This window comes from Sarcophilus harrisii, chromosome 3, assembly GCF_902635505.1.
Source record: "Sarcophilus harrisii chromosome 3, mSarHar1.11, whole genome shotgun sequence".
Taxonomy (NCBI): Eukaryota; Metazoa; Chordata; class Mammalia; order Dasyuromorphia; family Dasyuridae; genus Sarcophilus; species Sarcophilus harrisii.
The window spans coordinates 328210000-328231538 of NC_045428.1; the positions used below are offsets into that span (position 1 = coordinate 328210000).

At 36.7% G+C, this 21539-nt stretch overlaps 1 protein-coding gene across 3 annotated transcripts in view; it reads right to left on the reverse strand.

The window, feature by feature from the left end:
- GLI2 (GLI family zinc finger 2) overlaps nt 1-21539 on the reverse strand; it is a 400515-nt gene that overhangs the window by 111060 nt on the left and 267916 nt on the right. For all 3 annotated transcript variants that reach the window (XM_031959942.1, XM_031959941.1, XM_031959940.1), the window contains exon 3: nt 5763-5868. In XM_031959942.1, coding sequence (XP_031815802.1) covers nt 5763-5868 — 106 coding nt within the window. The remainder of the gene's footprint in view (nt 1-5762; nt 5869-21539) is intronic.

Sequence of the window (21539 nt, forward strand, 5' to 3'; positions counted from 1 at the left end):
ACCAGTTCTGATGGACCAGGCCATCCTCAGCAACAAGATCAACCAAATCATTTCTAATGGAGCAGTAATGAACTGAACTAGCTATGCCCAGAAAAAGAACTCTGGGAGATGACTAAAAACCATTACACTGAATTCCCAATTCCTATATTTATGCACACCTGCATTTTTTATTTCCTTCACAAGCTAATTGTACAATATTTCAGAGTCTGATTCTTTTTGTACAGCAAAATAACGTTTTGGTCATGTATACTTATTGTGTATCTAATTTATATTTTAAAATATTTAACATCTACTGGTCATCCTGCCATCTAGGGGAGGGGGTGGGGGGGTAAGAGGTGAAAAATTGGAACAAGAGGTTTGGCAATTGTTAATGCTGTAAAGTTACCCATGTATATATCCTGTAAATAAAAGGCTATTAAAAAAAATAATTAAAAAAAAAAAAAAGGTTCCTGAGATCACAGATTTAAGGATGGAAAGGAACAAAGATATTATTTAGTTTGTTTGTTTTTTTTACTATAGACAATGTATATAATACTCCTACTCCTATTAATATATAATGTTATCCAAGGGCCAATAACTGGCAGGAAATAATTGACAAGGCCAGTATTTGAACTAAGGAGCGAATTATGATAAAAATAGCCATTATGAACAGTAATACTTTGCGTGCAAATAGCTACTATGTGAAAAAAAAAGAGGCTTTACACATTGCTTCACAGAGGATATCTCTAATTTTTCCACAGATAAGAAAAATGAAGCCAAAAAAGGCTAAGCAGATATAGGTGATAGCAGCCATTCATTAAAAAGGCACATACTATCATTAGGGCCTTAAAGATTCTATGGGCCAACATTTTCCAACATCTCATTCCTTTGCAAAACCAAGGCTTGAAGAGAAAAGTGATTCTCCTTTACACTTTAGGGCCTGAATGAGATGGACTGCTTACCTATTAGCTGCAACAAGCAGTTTTGAAATTGTGCTGCATTTTAAAAGAAACAAGAAGCATGATATAATTCAATTCATTAAGTATTATTCAAGTACCAACTATTTGCAGGTGCTAAGGTAGGCAGTGAAGAATATAAAAATGAAAAAAAAAAGATATGAAATCTACCTTCAAATACGCTTACATCCTAACAGAGATGATAAGATGCACACATGGAAATTACTATTACATAAGGCAAAATGATAGCATAATAAGAGAGATCTTGATCATTTCCAGCTAGAGTACAGTAGAAAGTTTCATAGAAAAGGTAACACCTGAGATGGGCCTTGAAGGAATGAAGGGAATCCAAGAATACTAAAACTATAAACCAACTTTCAAATAATGTAGTAGAGCTCTCTCATATAATTGAGATAGACAAAAGATGATTTTTCCAAAATCAAAGATCTAAACAAGACTGAAGCTCAAGTCTTTTCCATCATACCATATTACCTTTCTGTATCATTTTCCTTATCTTTAGAAAGATAAACTCCATTCTAGACGTAGGGGACAGCATGAGCAAAGCAAAGGAAATGGGAGCAGAAGAGGGGGGAAATGAATCAAGAATGGAGAGTAGTCTCAGTTTGGCTAGAACACAAAGTATCTAAAAGGCACAAAAACTAGAAAGACAAATTAGATCCAAATTATTTATGGCCTTGAATACCAAGACATAGAGTTGAAACCTTATGTGGAAGACAACTGGGAGCCACTGATGGTTTCAGAACAAAGTAGTGATGTGATCAGAGCTTTGAATTAAGCAGATTGCACGAGTAATGATATAAAAAAACAGATTAGAGAAGGGAGAAACAGAGACAGAAGGCCTGATTCAGGGGTACAAGTGAGAAGTAATGGGCATAGACTAGGGTATCAGCTATGGAAATAGAAAGGATGTAAAGGATACATGTAATATTGTTCAGGTAGGATCACCAGATCATGATATCTAAAGCAAGAAGGTACCCCAGAGATGATTTGTTAGAATAGTATTCCCAGAGGATTTTGGTTCCTGAATTAGCAACACTGAAGTGACTTTAGGATTTGATCCTGAATATTTCTCTTTGCCAGGGCAATCACGGTTGCAAGTTTCATTAAGTCCTTGTTTATAATCTTCTGGGAAATCATCTCTAGAATACAAATTCCTTCACATTTCCCCTAAACTATGAATCCCGGTATTTACAATTATTCCCTTTCACAGACACTATGCCTTATTTCAAGACACCAGCCTTATTCTTTTTCATCTATGGCACTCCAGATCCTGATTCCACACCTTTGTACTAGCTGGCCCCCATTCCTATAATTCATTCCCTTCTCACCATTGTCTCTTGAGAACTTGAGTTTGTTCAAGATTCGGTTCAATCACCACCTCTTCCTATATAAAGCCTTTCCTGAAGACTTCTTTTATATCTACAACTGTCTAGTTGTATATTATCTTACATTTCCCTGGGTTGGATTATAATATCCTTGCAGCCAGATGTGTTTGGCATCTATTAGGCATTTAGGAGGCCTCTAGACAGCACTTTGTTGAACTTAGAATGAGGAAGACACATTCAAATTCAGCCTCATATACTAGCTATGTAATTCTGGGAAAGCCACTTATTAACATTTTTCACCCTCAGTTTTCTCATCTGTAAAATGGGGATAATAGTAGTACTTACCTCCCAAGGCTGTTATGGGGAGAAAATGAGATATTTGTAAAAGTGCTTTGCAATCGTTAAAGCATCATAAAAATGCTAACTAGTCTTGTTATTATTGATTTATTTTTGCAAGAAGTCTAGTGTTCCTAAGTAATAACTAATAGTGTACTGAAGAGAACCAATCATCTTGTGCCTGTTTTTGTTGTTATAGATTTGGGATAAACTAGTAGGGGTTTCTAGACTGACTCAGTGAAAATGAGTAGAACAGAAGGAAGTGGTTTTCATAGCTAGTGCTAAAAAAAGATCCAAGATCCATATGCATAAAAAATTAGCTCATAAACCTTCCAGGCCCTCTCCTGCTTTTCAGGTACCTTCAGCTAGAATATTGCCCTGTTCTGACTTCTCTTCCTCTTCAAGTATTCCCCAGATACTAGTTTTCATAAGGTTTCACCAACTTGATGGTAGCCTCAAGTGCTTAGCTTTCAGAGAATTTCCAATTCACTCACCTTGAAAGATTTAGCTCTTCCCTTTCAGAGCCTTATCAGAGCAATTAAGTTAACCACATTCTGGTATAGAAGACCCTTTACATTCTATTCACAATTTAACCTCTCCTATTAAGCAAAAGTCAAGTTTAAAGTGATGCAAGTAATAATCCTTTATGTTCACATGGTACTTTTGGATTTCCAGAAATACTTTTCATCGTCTCAGTTGATCATTAATTTGGTACTAGTGTCCTCCTCTTGAGGGCAGTTAGGTGGGTGCAGTGGATAAAACACCAGATCTAGAGTCAGGAAAGCTTGAGTTCAAATCTAATCTCAGACACATACTAGATATGTGATCCCAGGCAAGTCACTAAACCCTGTTTTCCTGTTTCCTCATCTGTCAAAAGAGCTGGAGAAGAAAATGGCAAACTATTCCAGTATCCTTGCCAAGAAAACTCCCAATGGGGTCCAGTCATATATGATTCAATAACAAATTCTTCCCTTGCAAATGAGGAAGTTTAGTTACAAAAAGGCTGTGTTTTACCTAGGAACCCACAGTTAGTTTGTTTGGAATGAAACTGAGTTCTCCAGATTCTCAAACTTATGCTCAGTCCTCTAGACAATCGCTACATGAATGACACGCAAGTTTAAAATTTAGATTTACTAACAGTCTGTTGAAAGCAAAGTTTGCGCTTTTACTCTTTTTGGTTTATTTAACTGGGATTCATTAAAGATGCTTAGCATCAAAATGGGGTAACTGGGCCAAAATAATAATCGATTTATGATTTTGGTCTTTTGTTCCAAGGCTCATTGTTCAGTTTTGAAAATACTCATGAAGTATTTAGGTTGTCCCCCTCCTCAAGTCTAATGATGACCATTAACCAATTTCTAGATGTTAGGCATACATAAAATCCACAATGATCTCTCCTCTCCACCATGACTCTTAAAGCACAAGTATTCTTCCTTCTTAAGCTCTTTGGTGTAACAAGCCCTATGTTGCAAATTGCCCAATGAACTAGAAAAATACTGTTTCTATGATGGATTTCCTGGGAGACCTAAAGCTAAGCTTAAGGAACACATCTAGCATCACATGTATAGGAACCAAAGAAGTTCTCCAAGCAAAACAAAACAAAACAAAAACCTCCCCCTAAACCCAGATGAGGGCATCCAGTTACAGCTCTCAGGCTAGAATCCCCAATAAATGCAATCTTGCAGAATCCTGCTTAGCTGGCATGCCAAATCTGCAGAGATGATCACTTAATTACCATGTCCTTGCAGCTGATAAACCCCAACTGAGCTTTTCAAAACCGTGGGAGCTAAGAAGGGTTTAATAGACTGACTCAAAGGTCCACCCTGAAACAAAATGAATTGAGCTCACTTAACAGCCTGAGATTTTCCAGTCTTCCTGAATTAACAACTCTTGGCTAGTACCACTTTTCCCAACCATGACAATCCTTTATAGGCTTCCCAGGCAGATGTGAAATGAGGCCTTCACCTAGAAGAGTAACAAGCAATTAGGTGGCTCAGTGGGTAGAGCATCATGCTTGGGGTAAGGAAAATATGAGTTCAAATCCAGTCTCAGACATTTACAAATTGTGTGGGCTAATTGTTTAATCTCTGTTTGCCACAGTTTCCCCAATTGCAAAATGAGAGTTACAACTGCACCTGTCTCTCAGGGTTGGATTGTTGTAAGAATAAAATTAAATAATATTAGTAAAATTGTTAGCACAGAAGATATATATATATATATATATATATATATATATATATATATATATATATCACAATAGGTGCTATATAAATGCTAGCTTGTGACTTGGACCAATTTCAATATCATAGCACTGAATACTATCCTCAACTAGAGACAAGGTTCCTAGTTCTCTTAAAATATGTCTCTCGCCCCCCCCCCCCATCTTCTTGGAAGGAAATCCTAAATATCAGGAGAAATTGGAAAATGGGCTAGATTCTCTACAGGCACCTTAAGTTTTCTAGCAGGACTCCACAAAGTAAAGAGAGACATTTAAGTTAACTTGCTTAGAAACCTTTTGCATGAAGAAGCCAAACAGAATAAACAGGGAGGTTCAGAATTTTGGAGTTATGAGAAAATAGGAATCAGATTTGAAAACTAAGCAAAGAGAGTAAGTAGCCAATGTTAGAGAAATCACTTAGAACAGCTATATACTTTTGCACCTATGGTTATAAAAATGGAGAATAATAGCATGTATATAAAACTTCATATGGCTCTGATTAAAAAAATCTCACATCTAAAGCAATCCCATTTCACAGATGGGGAGAAATAGAACAGAAACCTCTAGTGCCCTAGAATAAAAAAACACAAGGAAGTTTAGAGACATTGAAAGTGGCTGATTCATAAGAAGGCTACTTGTTTCTTAAACAGTCAGAATACTACAAACATATACACCCACACATATTTGTAATATCAATTCAAGAAGGCCAATAGCAGATAGAAACAAATACTTTTTAAAAATTGTTAACTTTGTTTTTTCCTTCAAAGACAGCAAAGAGGGACGTATTCAAAGTCAGGCAACTGTCTTAATTCAGGACACCTTAATGACAGCATAGAGAGAGATGGAGAGACCACACTGCAAATTCAGGGTGGGGAGGTTGGGGGTTGGGGGGTGGCAAGCCGTCCATAGCCAAGATGCAAGACTTACCCATGAATAGCATGGATAGAGTGAGGTTCGTAATGATATCTTCCCTCCTGATGTCGCATGTCAATCGGTAAGGGAGCGTGGAACGCTGGAAGTAGGTGTTGTGGCACTGTGGAAGGGGAGGGGGGAAAAGAGGAAAAGAAAAAAAAAAAAAAGGAACTTCAAAAACTCTTTTTTTCCCCCTTCCCTTTTAAAGCAATTTTCAAAGGGACTTAAAACTCCTTGAATTTCAGAGCAAGTGCAATACAGGACAAGGGGGCTTCAGGATCCCGGTGCTATCATATACCAGAGAAGTGGAATAAATAAATAATCAAAGACATCCCGAGAAATCCTACATCTTCAACATAAAAGATCTCCAACCATGTTTCTGACAAAGACAAGCAGCTAAGCGCTCTTTGAACTTGGAGAGATTATAGGAAGTACCATGGAACACTAGACTGCCTACGCAAATCAGAGCTGACAGATTCCCATTTCTGGGGACCTCCAACCCAAGCTGGCCTTGGCTGGGAGCAGCTTCAGCAGCACCCTTCTCCAGCATCCGTACACAGCAGAGCGATTAGGCTGGAAATATTTACCTAAGACCATCTGTAATATCAAGCCGCTTCACATAAATGGCATGCCCATTAGCAGCTGCCAAAAAAAAAAAAAAAAAAAAAAATCTGTGGCTTGGCTTCTGAGAAAGGCTCCTAAATTGCTCCTGCTTGTCAGCATTCGCAGCTCTATTTCTTATTCATCTGAGGAGCTCTCTTCATCTTTGATGGAGAGATAAAGTGGTCTCCAAAGGCCCAGGACACCTACGTTGACTTATGAATTCTGTGAGTTTTAATATTTATTACTGACCCAACATGAGATGTTGGGAACCTGTTGGAGGAAAATGCTAACAGGCTCAGGTGATATTCCAAAGGTTATTCTCTCAAATGCTTATCTTTGCCCTCACCTTTCCTTCTAATCACAAAGATTATTTGAGAATATCTTTTGCTAAAAAGAAAAATGCTCCCCCTATTTTAATATGTTTTTCATTTATATATAATCTATATTTTAATATAAAATATTAATTTTAATTAATATATAATTTTGGTTTTTTAATATAAAAAGGCATTTTAAAAATAATGGGAAATTTTGTTGTTTTGTTATTTTAAACAGATGGGAAACTAGATGGACAAAGTATAATTAAAAACCTTATTAAATCTTTGGAAAACACCCTGGAATAGCAATCTAGGATAATTATAATTTTTTAATATTCAACCACTGAAGTCTCAGAGCCTCAGTTTCCTCAACAGTAAAAATGACAGGGTTGGACTAGATCAGGCATTCTTAATCTAAGGTCAGATTTCAGTGAAGATTTACAAACTTAGATGAGGAAAAAAAATGACATCTTTATTTTCACTAACCTCTAGTTAAAAATTAGATTTCCTTTAATTATGAATTTAACAAAACAACATTATTCTGAGAAGGAGTCCACAGCTTCCACCACACTGGCAAAGACATCCATCATAGACACAGATACACACAAACACACAAATATTAAGAACTCTTGGACAAGAAGGTTTTAAGTTTTTTCTTTAATTATGACTGGTAACATATTATTAACAGATAAAGGACACAGTCTGAAGAGTGATAAGTTTTAATTCTTGAAAACATTCAATGACATCCAATTGTTTTATTGTTTTAAAGAATTCAAAGATTTATATCTGGAAGATATCTTGGGGACTGTCTGGTCCACCCCTGCCTATAACAGATATGGGAAACTGAGGACCCAAATATTTAAGTTATTGCTTAAAAACAGCTCAGTGAGTAACAGAACTAGGAATTGGGCCTTGATCTTTTATGAGATTGTACGATTTATCATCTAGGTATCTAGGTGGTTCTGTGGTCCTGATTGGACTCAGGAAGTCCTGAGTTCAAATCTGCCTGAGACACTTTCTAGCAGCGTGACCCTGGACAAGTTATTTTACCTTATTTAAAAAGTTTCTCATTTTTTACACATGACTACACTACAGTATCTTTGTCAAGCAAACCACACACAGAATCACAAAGAGTCAGATCTGACTGAATGACTGAACAAAAATAAATACCATTGGGAGAAACCTTAAAGGTTTTCTATTCAATTCCATCATTTTATAATTGAAAACCTTGAGGTCTAGAAGGTAAATAACCTATATAATTTGAAATATGGTATCTAGTGCTCTTTCACAAAAGAAACTACAAAAAAAATTTCAAAGAAAAATGTTTTTCTAAGTTCTGGACTACAAGGTCTCCTAGAATCCTTTATAATTAGTCACATGCATTTGGGAAAATAGAAAGTGTTGATAAAATACATTAAAAATAATTCCAGTTGGCAACTAAATTATTCCCCTTGAAGCCTTACTTGTATTAGTCATTTGATTAATGAATCTTCTGTTAGAGATAATACAGGTATAAACTTTAGCCATCCAGCTTTAACTCTCTTAGCAAAATTCCTAAATCTTGATTAATAGTGAGGTTTATCTATAGGCATTTAATGCTGTTGTACAGTCATTTCAGTTCTATCTAACTTTTCATTATCCTATTTGGGATTTTCCTGGCAATAATACTGGATTGGTTTGTCATTTCCTTTTCAAGCTCACTTTACAGTTGAGGAAATTGAGGCAAATAGCACTTGCTGTCTTGCCTGGGATCATACAGCTAGGGTCTGAGGCTCTATTTGAACTCGAGTCTTCCTGACTCCAGGCCCAGCGTCCTATTTACTGCACCACCTAGTTGTCTTATGGTATCTATAGGCATCTGACACCAAAATCAAGGAGCAGAAAGAAGCAGGTTAAGCCTCCTAAATTGTTTAAAAAAAAAAACAAAACAAAACAACTGGCCAAATCCCAGGCAGGTCCACAAATTCCAAATACAAACAAACATCACTGTGGAGTATAGTAAGAAGAAGCTATTGGATATTAGATTAGTCATTTCACTTTTCTCATCATCAGTTTTCATCTGTAAAATGAGGCAGTAAATAAGACTAAACAATCTTGAAGGTAGTTATTCCAGCTCTAACATTTTATGATCCTGAAGTCTTTGTTCTTCCTTCCAGAGACCCTCCAATCTCTGGTTGTGTTGGAAACAAAGCTTGGTAACAAAGGTGTTGACATCCACTGCCCGATTCTCAACTGTCCTCAAAACATATGCAAGCAGCTTGAAAGAATATTGCTACCTCTGGAAGAGGCAAAGGTGACTTGTTAAGTCACAGTTTTTTTTCCACAGATAATTTCTTCCCTGAGTCCTTAGCTCTGGCTATAGCCCTAATCCTTTATCCCTCATTCACAAGATCATTAAATCCAAAACAAAATGAAATCAATGAAAGAATTTTGGAGGTATGCTTCCTATTTCTTCCCTAAAACAAAAGGTGAGTCAGTTTTTTCACAAATCATTTTTTCACTCCTGGTTTGTCAGCAGCTCCTGTTGACATAACACACACATTTTCCCCCTTTTTTCCGTTGCATTTTTACTATAATTGGAGATTTAGAAAAGCTGCGTTTTCGGTTGCAGGAACATCTCCAGTCCTTTGCTAAGACTTGTTCTTAACCACCTGTCCACATTCCACCGGTTGGCAGGCAGGCATCCCAAACAGAAACTACAATCCTTTCAGCCTTTTGCCATCTGAATAACAACAACAACAAAAAAGTCTGTTTTTGCTGTCCGCCTTTTGGAGGAATTCTGAGATTCAGACCATTTCCCGTGGGCAAATCTAAACTTCGTTGAATTCAATGGAATGGGTAAATCTGGACTAGGTTTTTGATAGTTCTGGCAAGAAAATGCAAAAGAGACTAAAACTCAGCATGGCTCCTTGGATTTAATACTCAGGAGGGAGACTTTTGGTGATATTGGAAGCCTTCTAGGTTCAACAACAGACTGGATCTGTGCTGGCACTTCTGAGTACCTGATGCAATGGAAGAATTTTCCTGCCTGACAAATAACAGGACACAGTACTGACACCGTTCAGCTTCTAAGGAGGAAGACTTAATAAATAATGGAATATCATTAACACATATCCTTTAGGGTGTTTCTCCCCTCCTTCTGATGAGAAATGTGTGATTCTTGTTTAATACCACACAACATACACCTATTAAAACAAACAAACAGAAATGCCAGTCATTACTGCTAAATCATGAGGCCTTCTGGGTCTGTGGGAAAGCAGAATAAAATGATGTCTACTTTATTTACTTACATAACAGATATGCCTTTAAAAACAAATCTTTTACTTCAAAACTTCATGGCTATACATGGAAATGCATGCACAAAACATATGCATGTATGTTTTTCACAGAAATATTCACCATCTTCTTTATGAAAGGTGTGCATCCCGGGGTTGACTATAGACAAAATATGATCTGAAAAGCTTCCCAAGTCTTGTTCTCTAAAAAGCTCACCCCTACACACACACACACACACACACACACACACACACACACACACAGGCTGATCTAATAATCCCTGAAATTCTACTACTGGGATTACTGTTTTTGTTACCCTTTAAAACATAATAGATTTTGAGCTACATCAAGCCATTTGCATGGATTAGTATCCTGATGTCACATAGGCTATAAATCCCAAGTCCCAAAGCTATAAATCATTTTGATGGTGAGAAGGAAAAAGTAAAAGTTTAGAAAAGGGGTTCTTAGCTTTCTTTTGTGCCACAAATCCCATTATCAGTCTGGTAAAGTCTAAAGACCACTTCTCAGAGGAATACATAAAACAAAACATAAGATTACAGAGGAAATATTAAGATAGTTATCAAAAATATATATTTTTAAAAGTTCACAGACCTCAGGTTAAAAATCTCTGATCTAGAGCATGAGGTGCTCTCCTTAGAGGGCAGATTTATATGGGGTGCCACAGCAGAGAACCTGATGCCTGAGAGAGCCAATCAGAGAAAACACAGAAAGTGAAAGGACTAAACACCCACTAAACCTACATGTTATGGGTGTCCCCCAGGTCAGTGCTTGGAGCAGCAAATGCTAGTCAACAAAGCAGCATCCATCTGAACTGAACTGCAGGAGATCAAAGAAATAAGACATATGATCTGATATTGAAGAGCTCATAACCAAGCAGGGAAGACATAAAAGAGGTTCATGGAGCATCATACAATTCAGTCCACTCACACAGCTCTGGGGGAAAACTGCATGCAAGTCACCACCTGCATCCTGGGCTCTCCGGAACTTAAAACTTGAGACATCTTCAAGACTTACTCCTTAAGGTACTTAGTCTTCCCTGAGTTTTCAGAGTCTACCTCCTTCTACATTCACTCTTCACTGTCTATGTGTCACTGTCATCTTTAATTTCTATGACAATTCTCAGAATGTTTGTAATCAGTTTGTTTAATAGTTTCTATACAACATGTATGTGACTTGCTTTATTTTTCAAATTAGATTGTAAGCTCCTTGAGGGCAAAGATCATATCTTATATCTTTCTACATCTCTTTACAGCACTGGAATAGTTATATGCATATAGGAAGAATTCAATAAATAATAGATCCTTATTTTATGGTTTATAAGATTGTTTTTCTCTTCAGCAAGAGTTCTTAATCTTCTTTGTGTCATGGGTCCATTTGACAATACGGGTGAAGCTTATGGACTCCATTTCCAGAATAAATCCTTTTTTAAATAATAGAGGGAAATGCTAAATTTCATTCAGAGATATTTTGTAAGAAAATATGCAATCTTTTTCCCATTCAAGCTTATGGACTCTCTAAAACCTATTCACAGATCCTGATAAGAATGTTCTGAATCCAGTGACTTCCATATAATATTCACTTCAAAAATGTTTGCTAAATTTAACTGAATTGAATTAATAGAAAACCTGTCTCTGCATGTATGGAGATTTCTAATAAGGAACTTAAGACAAGAGTTCCAAAACCCATTGCAGAGAAAACCATTCTCCAAAATGGCCATCTTCATTTATTAAACTCAATGGGTTATTATTCAAATCTCTACATAGCCTGAGAAGGTTGTTAAAAAAATAAAACAACAACAAACGAAAAGGATGGAGGTCAGTCCTGGGTCAAAGGAACCCAGACTGCTAAAAAAGATCGTTTCTTGCATAAGACTAAATTCCTGGGGGAAAATTAATAATAATTATTATAATGACCCTTTGCATCTGCAGAACACACTTCTGAGAATGGTTAGAGGTGCCCTGCAGATATTATGTTATTAACTCTTGCTCCAAACCTGGGAGGGATATGAGGGTACATATTATTCTGCCCATTTCAGAGATGAAAAAAACAGATTCAGAGAGAGGAGGTGAATTGCCTTAAGAGACCTTGTGAGTCAGCACCAAAGTTAGCATTCAAAACTTGTTTTCTTTGAATCTATATGATTGGGATACCAGTCTGAACTGTTGTTAATGATAATAATAATAGTTTAATAATTGGGTTTTCAAGAGATATCATGGCCTAGAGGATTTCATGCCATCTCAAATTTGGAAGATTTGCTTCTGTATGACTATAGGCAAATTACTTAATATCCCAGTGCTTTAGTCAACTTTCTGATATTGATGAAGTTACTTATTTAGTAGAGGGAGTATACACATAGAGGTTCCCAACATTAATGAAATCACAAGTCTGAAAACTAAAAAGTGGGTTGCTTTAAGGTTATTCAGCACTTTCCCATGCATTATCATATGTAACTTTCACAACAATTTTTTCAGGTAGGTAATATAATCAGTCACTAAGCATTTATTAAGTTCTTACTACATATGAGGCACTGTGCTAAGGGTTAGCAAAGATAGTCCCTGAATTCAAGGAGCTCACAAGCTATAGATAATATTTTATTTTACAATATAAAATGACCTTTTTTGTCCTAAGAAAAAGTGAGTCATTAAAAAAATAAATAATAGAAAGGGATATATGGGGGGGGGGGGATTGGAAAGTGAGTCATCTATTATTGTACGGCTAGTAGGTGACTGTATCTTGACTCAAACCCTACTCTATTTAATGTCTAACTCAGTGCAAGAGTTTAATTTTTGTTTTTGTAACTCTAGAACCTAGCGCAAAATAGAAGATTAATGTATGTTTGCTGAACTGAATCAAATCTTTTCACCAACTCATTCTGTGTCATCAGTGGTTCTTTTATTTTGGATTTGGAATATTCTTCATTCTCTACTGTCACATTTTAACTATCTCTTTTTGACTATCATTACTCAGCAATCTCTCCCCTTGTAGGTTTGCTTCATCCAAATATATCACTAAATAAAAATTATTCTTGTTATACCAGTAATATACCAGTACCCCAATCACTGTTCCTTTTTTATCAAAGCATTTAGTATCTGGAATAGACTTTTCTCCAACCTAACTCTCATCCATATATTTGAGAATTTCAATGTTATGCTGTTTTCCCTTCAAACAACTGGCTTCCTAGGTTTATTAATTTCCTAATTTCCTTGATTAGAATTTAAGTCTATTAAACCTATCAATCCCTCTGTCCCTCCTCCCCCCTACCCTTTTATTTTTTTCTCTGGCAGCTTAGGTGGTACAGAGAAGAGACTGCCAGACCAGGAGTCTGAAGAATCATCTTAATAAGTTCAAATCAGATCCCCAACTCTTATTATCTATATGACCCTGGGCAAGTCATATAACCCTATTTGCCTCAATTTCTTCATCTGTAAAATGAGAAGGAAAAAGCAAATTTCAAAGAATACACCAAACTGGGTCATAGAGAGTCAAGCATGACAAAAAAAAAAAAAAACAACAAAAAATCCTTCCCCTGAAGAAGTGACTTTTCTCCTTGCCAAGGTCAAACTTTTGCTCTCAACTATATCCATGTGACTGTGGTTAAATGAATTTAACCCTTCAAGTCTCAGTTTTCCTCTCATGAAAAATATAGGGATTGTATGAACAAGGTCAGCCTCTCTTAATGTGCTCCTAGCCCCATCCATAGCCATCTCCTCTGGAAACTTGCCTCACTGAGCATTCCCTTTCTTTCATCTTTAATATTTCCCTGTCTACTAGCTCTTTTGCTGCTGTCTGAAGACATATTCATATCTACTCTCAGCCTTTTAAAAACCTTCCCCCAAGATTTCTATCTCTTTAGATTATCGTATTTTTTTCTTTTCTTTCACTTACAAAACTCTAAAAAGACTTTTGCATCTATACTTGCTTCCCACTACCTATTCAACTTTTCAACCCTATGCAATCTGGCTTCTCTCTCTCTCTCCCCAATTCCTTCTGACATAAAACATCTTTTTCCAAGGTTACTAGTGAGCACAATTGCTAAATTCTGGCCCCTTTTTCCTCTCCCCTGACATCCCCTTCCCCTGCTGCCATATCCAATTAGCTGCAAAGTCTTGTCCTCCCCAGCATTTGCCATATTCATGCCTTTTCTCCTCTCAAAAGTTACTGCCCAAATGTAAGCCATCATCACCTCTGGGGTCCACCACAATAGCTTCCTGTCTCTATGATATATGTCATTCTCCTCACTAAGCCATGATCCACACAACCACCAAAATACAATTCCTAAAGCAGAGGTATAAAATAATAAAAAGTACTCTGCCTGGTATTTAAAACTCTTCACAATCTAGCCATCAGAGGCTTTATGTATGACTTCAGAATGATGGGGCTCATGTAGTACTCATGACAGAGTACTATCCTTACAATATGTGTATCCAGAAGGATTCATCCTGAAACTATGAAGTTAGTAAGCACTGTTTGCTTTGGAGTTCCTTCAGTGTGGTATGGTGGAAAGAACACTTTTTCTCAGTTTAGGGGACCTGTGTTCAAATCCAGTCTCTACCAGTACCTCTATAACCTTAAGCAGTTAATAGCACTTTCAGAATGTCCATTCTCCTTTTAGCTCTAAATTTATGATCCTACAATGCTTTCCCAACATTTCTTTAATTATTCCCATTTCTGATGAAGCTGTCTATTCAAAAAGGCAGCCTCATGGGCATTCCCCCAGAGAATGGCTAGAAGTCAAAAGTTCTGAGTTGAAAGGATTTGATAATTCTTGTTCAGGTATTAGTAGACAAAGTATCATTCTCCCTAGGACTACCTGCAGTTGAACACCATGACACAAGGACTAAAAATTCTTTGTTACACAAAGTATTGCACTATATTGGTGCTATTATGAGCACAAGTGGGTAAAGAATATAATTAGGGTGAGGCTTCTTAGAGCCCTTCAATTTATGACTAACTAATGATACCCACCACAGTTATTCCTAAGGTCATCCCAATCAGATTTGATTTCTTACAAAATTTTTTATTTTCCCCCAATAGAAAGATAATTTTAGATTCTTTGTGTAGCTGCTTATACTTGGTCACTTAAGGTCTCTCCTAAACCTCCATCTTATGATCCTTTGAAATTAAGTGAAAAATAAAGGGGCTGGTCAACTAGGTGGGACCATGGATAGAGCACCAGCTTTGGAATCAGTAGGACAGGAAGTCAGATCCATTCTCAGATATTTACTAGCTGTGTGATATTGGGAAAGTCACAACCTCAATTGCTTCTTCAAAAAAGTGAAGGAGCACAAAATAAAGAGTAAAAACAACAATGGAGGATAGTCTAGTATAGGGAATAGAGCTGGCCCAGGAGTCAGAAGGAGTTCAAACCTGCCTCTAAAACATGTTAGCTATATGATCCTGGGCAAATTGTGTATTGTCACAGTGTCCCAGAAAATTCTCTAAGATTGAAAAGTGCAGAGGAGGTCCTGAGAAGCAATGGTAGAGAAAGTTTCTCTCCAAAGAGTTATCTTCCTACATCAAGGAAATCAAAATCCACTTTAAAATAATTTATTATAACTGGGAAAACATTTTAATAGTTAAAGGTTCTGATAAAGGCCTCATTTCTAAAATATATAGAAAATTTACTCTAATTAATAAGAAATCAAGCCATTCTCCAATTGATAAATGGTCAAAGGATATGAACAATTTTCAGATGATGAAATTGAAACTATTTCTACTCATATGAAAGGGTGCTCCAAATCACTATTGATCAGAGAAATACAAATTAAGACAACTCTGAGATACCACTACACACCTGTCAGATTGGCTAAGATGACAGAAAAAGAAATGACGAATATTGGAGAGGATGTGGGAAAACTGGGATACTGGTGGAATTGTGAATGGATCCTACCATTCTGGAGAGCAATTTGGAACTATGCTCAAAAAGTTATCAAACTGTGCATATCCTTTCACCCAGCAGTGCTACTACTGGGCTTATATCCCAAGAGATCTTAAAGAAGGGAAAGGGACCTGTATGCACAAGAATGTTTGCGGCTGCCCTCTTTGTAGTGGCCAGAAACTGGAAACTGAATGGATGCCCATCAATGGGAGATGGCTGAATAAGTTATGGTATATGAATGCTATGGAATATTATTGTTCTGTAAGAAATGACCAACAGGATGAATACAGAGAGCCTTGGAGAGACTTACATGAACTTATGCTAAGTGAAATGAGGTGAACCAGGAGATCATTATACATGGCAACAAGAAGACTATATGAGGATCAGTTCTGATGGAAGTGGATTTCTTCGACAAAGAGAAGATCTAATTCAGTTCCAATAGATCAGTGATGAACAGAACCAGTTATACCCAGAGAAAGAACACTGGGAAATGAGTATGGCCTGCTTGAATTTTTGTTTTTCTTCCCAGGTTATTTTTACCTTTCTAAATCCGATTTTCCTTGTGCAACAAGAGAACTGTATAAATGTGTACACATATATTGTGTTTAAGATATACTTTAACATGTTTAACATGTATGAGGCTGCCTGACATCTAGGAGAGAGGGTAGAAGAAGGGAAGAGTGGGGAGAGAAGGGAAAAGTTGGAACAGAAGTGATTACAAGGGTCAATGTTGAAAATTACCCATGCATTTGTTCTATCAACAAAAAACTATAATAATAAAAAAGTTTTAAAAAATTTATTATAATTATATAATGCTTTGATTTCAAAAGTATTTTCACATCCAATATAGTAACAACTCATGTTTATGTAACACTTGAACTACAAAATCCTTTAGTCACCTCACAAGTTTGTGAAGAAGTATACATATGCCCATTTTACAGATAAGGAAACTGAGGCTAAAGAGGTTAAGTATCTTACCAGACATAGTTGTAAGCAAAGGTTCTCTGATTCCAAAGCCACTGCCAGGTAGTATCAAGTTGATTTTCCCATATTCTCTTTTCTCCTCTTTTAGGATTTTAATACCCAAGTTGAGGGTAGAGGTTGCTTAGACATTCTCATTTCTACAGGGAAATTGCAACTACATTCCCTATATGTCCAGGATGAATTTATAATCATGGAGGAAGCCTTTTAATTTTCTTTTCCCCTTTAAATTGGTAAGCTGATTTCCTCTGTATCTCCTTCTTCCCCTATTGTTTTTCCCTATCTCAGGTATAGTCAAGTTGGAATTTTCTTTCCCTAAAATTTTGGAAAGAGGAAGTTTAAGTCATCAGACTTAAAATTAGCACTTACAGATACTGGATCTCTGACTTTGAACTAGACTTTGAAGAGACACAGGTGCTCAGCTCCAGGGCTGTAACTTAAGCAATTTTATAAGTTTGAATTTTGGGAACTTCTTCTGTAAAATGAGGATAATATAATTTCCCCCCATCTTACAGATCTGTGTGGGTTAAAAAAAAAAACCCTCAAAATCTGTCAAGTGCTATACAATGTTAAGGTATTATGCAAAATTATTAAGGCTCTCTCCAAGCCTTTAAGTTGCAAAGAAAGAGTTAATTGCATTCTCAAGGCAATATTCTTATGTAGGCCTTTCTTAGACAAAGAAAATCAGAAATCCAATGCCTGCCTCTCTGATAGTGGTGACCATGATATGGTAATGTCATCAAATCCATAGAGATGTTGACTAGAATGGTTATCTTCAAGGCTTGGCATCCTTGAGAATGAAGGGATAAATATGTTTCAGGGGAAGAGAAGTGGTCTTGAAATAGCTCATCCATTCTCATAACTAGTGCTATCTGAGAATTTGGGGGATTTTCTGGATTACCACAATAAATATCAATCACTGCCCAATTCACCACATTTTGCCACACTTAGCTTTGGGGGTTTTCTTTCTCATTTAGGATATAGACCACTAATGTATCTGGTCCTGGAAGACCATAATGAATGGGAAAATGGTTTGGCGGCCTTCCAAAAAGAGGAGGGATATTCCCTTCAATGTCTTCTGCTCCCCCCTGCTGGACTCTCAGCTGCTGTCACCATGTCCTCTGACAACAGAAAAATATGCAAACAGTTCTTTTTTGCCCCTCTTCTTCAGCTAAATCCCAAGAGAAGCTTCTAAACATATGTTAGTGATTACTGTGTGGTCTAAATGATTCCTCTTTCCCTGCCCTGACCCCCTGGTATTTATGGGGTTAGGCAAGTTTGTAAGTGGGTATTGTGACAAAGTTTATAGCACCCTGTCTCCCTGCTGAGGCACATGGCTTGCGAAGTACAAGCTAAGAATTTCTACATTATTAATGACATATTCTAGTACTCTGGGATCTATACATCCTATACAGAATCACAGAATTTCAGAATTGGAATGGTCTCAGTGGCCATCTAGTTCACCTCCTACTCAAATGGAATCTTTCCCTATGACACACCTAACAATGGTCATCCAACTTTGCTCTCAAGACTTCCAATGAGCAAGGGATCTACTACCTCTTGAAGCAACTAGTTCTACTTGTGAGCAGTACTAATTGTAAGTTTTTACGGACTTAAGCCAAAATCTGCCTCTTTTCAACTTTTACTCACTGCACTTGCTTCTAAACCTTAGGACAAAAAAAAACAAAAACAAAACAAAAAACGAGGCTTATTCCTCCTTATAAGCCTATTCTCTGAATATTTGAAGACAGCTATCATGTCTCCTGGATCATCTGTTCTCCAGGTAAAAATTCTCAGGTTCTTTCAACCAATCTTCACATCCAATCCATAAAATTAAGACACTTTATTATACTGGTTACCTTTTTCTGGACAAATCCTGGCACTGTGCCACCCTGAAATATAAGTGTTCAAATGTGAACTGATTTGGACAATATATAAGACTGTTACTTTATTGTTCTTGAAAGCTAATCCTAGAATAAAGAGATATGCCCACTGTATTCTGACTCATTCAGACTAAACATGAGTATTATATTAGGTTATTCATAATTCCATCCGTCATTCAAAGTAGCATGGTGTCTGTGCTTGTGAGATCTGGAGAATTTAACAGCTTAGGTTAGACCTAAAAGTCAATCAAAATGCCCATGGCTACAAATTTTAGCATGAATTAAGGAAGATTCAGATCATGGATTTAGGGCTGGAAAGAATTTTAAAGGCCAGGAAGTCCAATTTTTTTTTTTTTTTTTAGTTTTATTGATGAGGAAAGAAGAAACTGAGACCAATGGAGACAAACTTGCTTGCCCAAGATAGTATGATATGATAGATAAAGCACCAAACTAAAGGCTCTGCCACTAAGTACTCAGTCTTGTTCCTTTGGGTAAGACACTTCTCTGGGGTCCTTAGGTGACACATCTTTAATGAGAAATGAAAAGGTCAAATAAAATCACCTCAAACATCCTTGCAGCATTACAAACTGAAAATAGAATTCATAGTAAGGGGAGGAGGTTAGTGTCTATAATGTCTTTTAATTTCAAATACCCATAACCATTGCTAGTTAAACATAAGTGAATAAAAGAGAGTGACTTATTAAATCATATAAAATTCAGTAAAAAATCAAGATGTCCCATTACTAAAACTTAAAAGAGATTTCATAGAAGAATCACTGGAACCAGCCCATGATAAAGGTAACAGATCTTTTTGTCTGGCACATTTCATAGGAACTTAGGATCATAAATTTGGAGTTGGAAGTGGCTTGACAGGTCATTAAATCTAAGGCCATCATTTTAAAGGTGAATAAACTGGCTTGTCCAAGTCACATAACTAGTAAGCATCTGAGATGGAGGGAATTTGAAGCTTCACTTCAAGTCCTATGAGCTATATACCATACTACATTGCTTCTCCAGGTAATTTAAATCAAAGCAGTCAAGGGCACAAAGATGTCAAGTAAGGAAGATAACCAGAATACTTAGGGGAAAGGGTATTTAGGGTCTAGTCATAGCCAGCTGAAGGCCAAGGGTCAACAGACTCCAATAGAGACCGTGGGGTACTAGGATAAATGGAAAGAGCAAGGGTCTGACTGTTGGACTAAATGTATCATTACTGTAAACTCTTTCGACTCTTCACATTACTCATGTATCAGAATAGCTCAGGGATGCTGAAGGAAGAAAGGTGGTTTTTTTTAGCTAGTGCAGGCTCTCACTGATTGGTTCTCACCTCTAAGGTCAGAAACAGAGAGAAGCCAATTGGGAAGGTTGAATGAGGGAAGAGTTTCCAGATAGATTCTAGAAACAGAAGAGGATGTCAAGTCAGAGAAGGAGAAGGGATAAAGAATAAACAGACAAATAGAGAGAAAAATTTTTTCAGCAACTAGAGCTTACCATAAAACTGTAGGTTCATCCCATCCAAATTTTAGGATAAGTCACTTGACCTCTCTTGGACTCAATTTACTCATTATAAAATGAGAGCATTGAACTAGATGACTTTAAAGTCCTTTTCACATTTAAATCCTATGCTCTATGGTACATCTCCCAGTAGATTATATTAAATTCAAATTATACTGAATGCATAAACATTAGCATAAATTCACCTGAATTCAATCATATCTTTAACAAACAATTTGTTTAAAGGTGTGTATTCAACTCATGCTGAAAACTTTTGTCTTTCACTTATGTGCTCATAGCAGTCAAGTTAATTAAAGGCTGAGGTAAACAAAGTATCTAGAACCTTAGAAGGGAAGGCTTGGAGACCAAGCTTAGCACATGAAGCAGCAGAGAAGGGCAGGAATAAGAAGTGAAAACAGTTGGCTTTATATGAAATGAGAGTCAAACTGATCCATTCATACATTGTTTTCATGGTGAGTTTTATGGATTATTTTCTTATTTTAAATAAAAAAGAATCCTTATTAAATCATGTGCTTCTAGCAAGAAAGGAAACACACACATACACACATACACACACACACACACACACACAGAGCACCATATGCTATTTCAAAGGAAAAAGCTTTCTTTTCAAGTTTCTGAAGCAGAAACTCTTAAGAAGAGAAATTTCAGTGGATAACTCTTCCTCTTCCTCCCCTCCTCCCAACAAAATATGCATTTTGTTTCAAGATCCTTCATAGACAGAGAGACTAAGAGATACAGAACAAGAGGTGTTCTTGTGGAAGGTGGAAAGGTGGAAAAGGAGGAAAGGTGGAAAAAGATGGAAAAAAGAATAAGTCAGGGCAAATGTCAGTTTTTTTCTTTTTGCAAAAGGAAAGTAAGGTTTGGGGGAATTTTTACATTGTTATCATGCTCCCAGTTTACATGGTAAAATCTCCTTGGTTGGTAGGGTCCTGAGAGAGGGGGACATGTATTCTGAGGGCATGTTTTTGATGGTTTTAGTATAATCATCTCATTGTTTAAATGAGTTGGGATACTGAGAAAATACACAAGAAAAAAACATCTTCCCTGAAAGCAGGATTCAAGTTAACATGTCATTAATAATGGCTATGGTAAAATATTGGTGAAGAGAATAAGGTTAAGGGTCAGAGAAAGAACCAGGAAAAATGGGTCATGGAAACATGATCAGGCAGATCACATCAGAAACCTATGGAATTCTCCTCAGATGAAGTCATATATTATTACTACAAAGAATAGTAACTGCTCTGTGGGTAGAGTAACTACCAGAACGCCAATCTGAATCACTGTCTTCTTAGGCAAAATGGGTGGAATGGGAGAATGT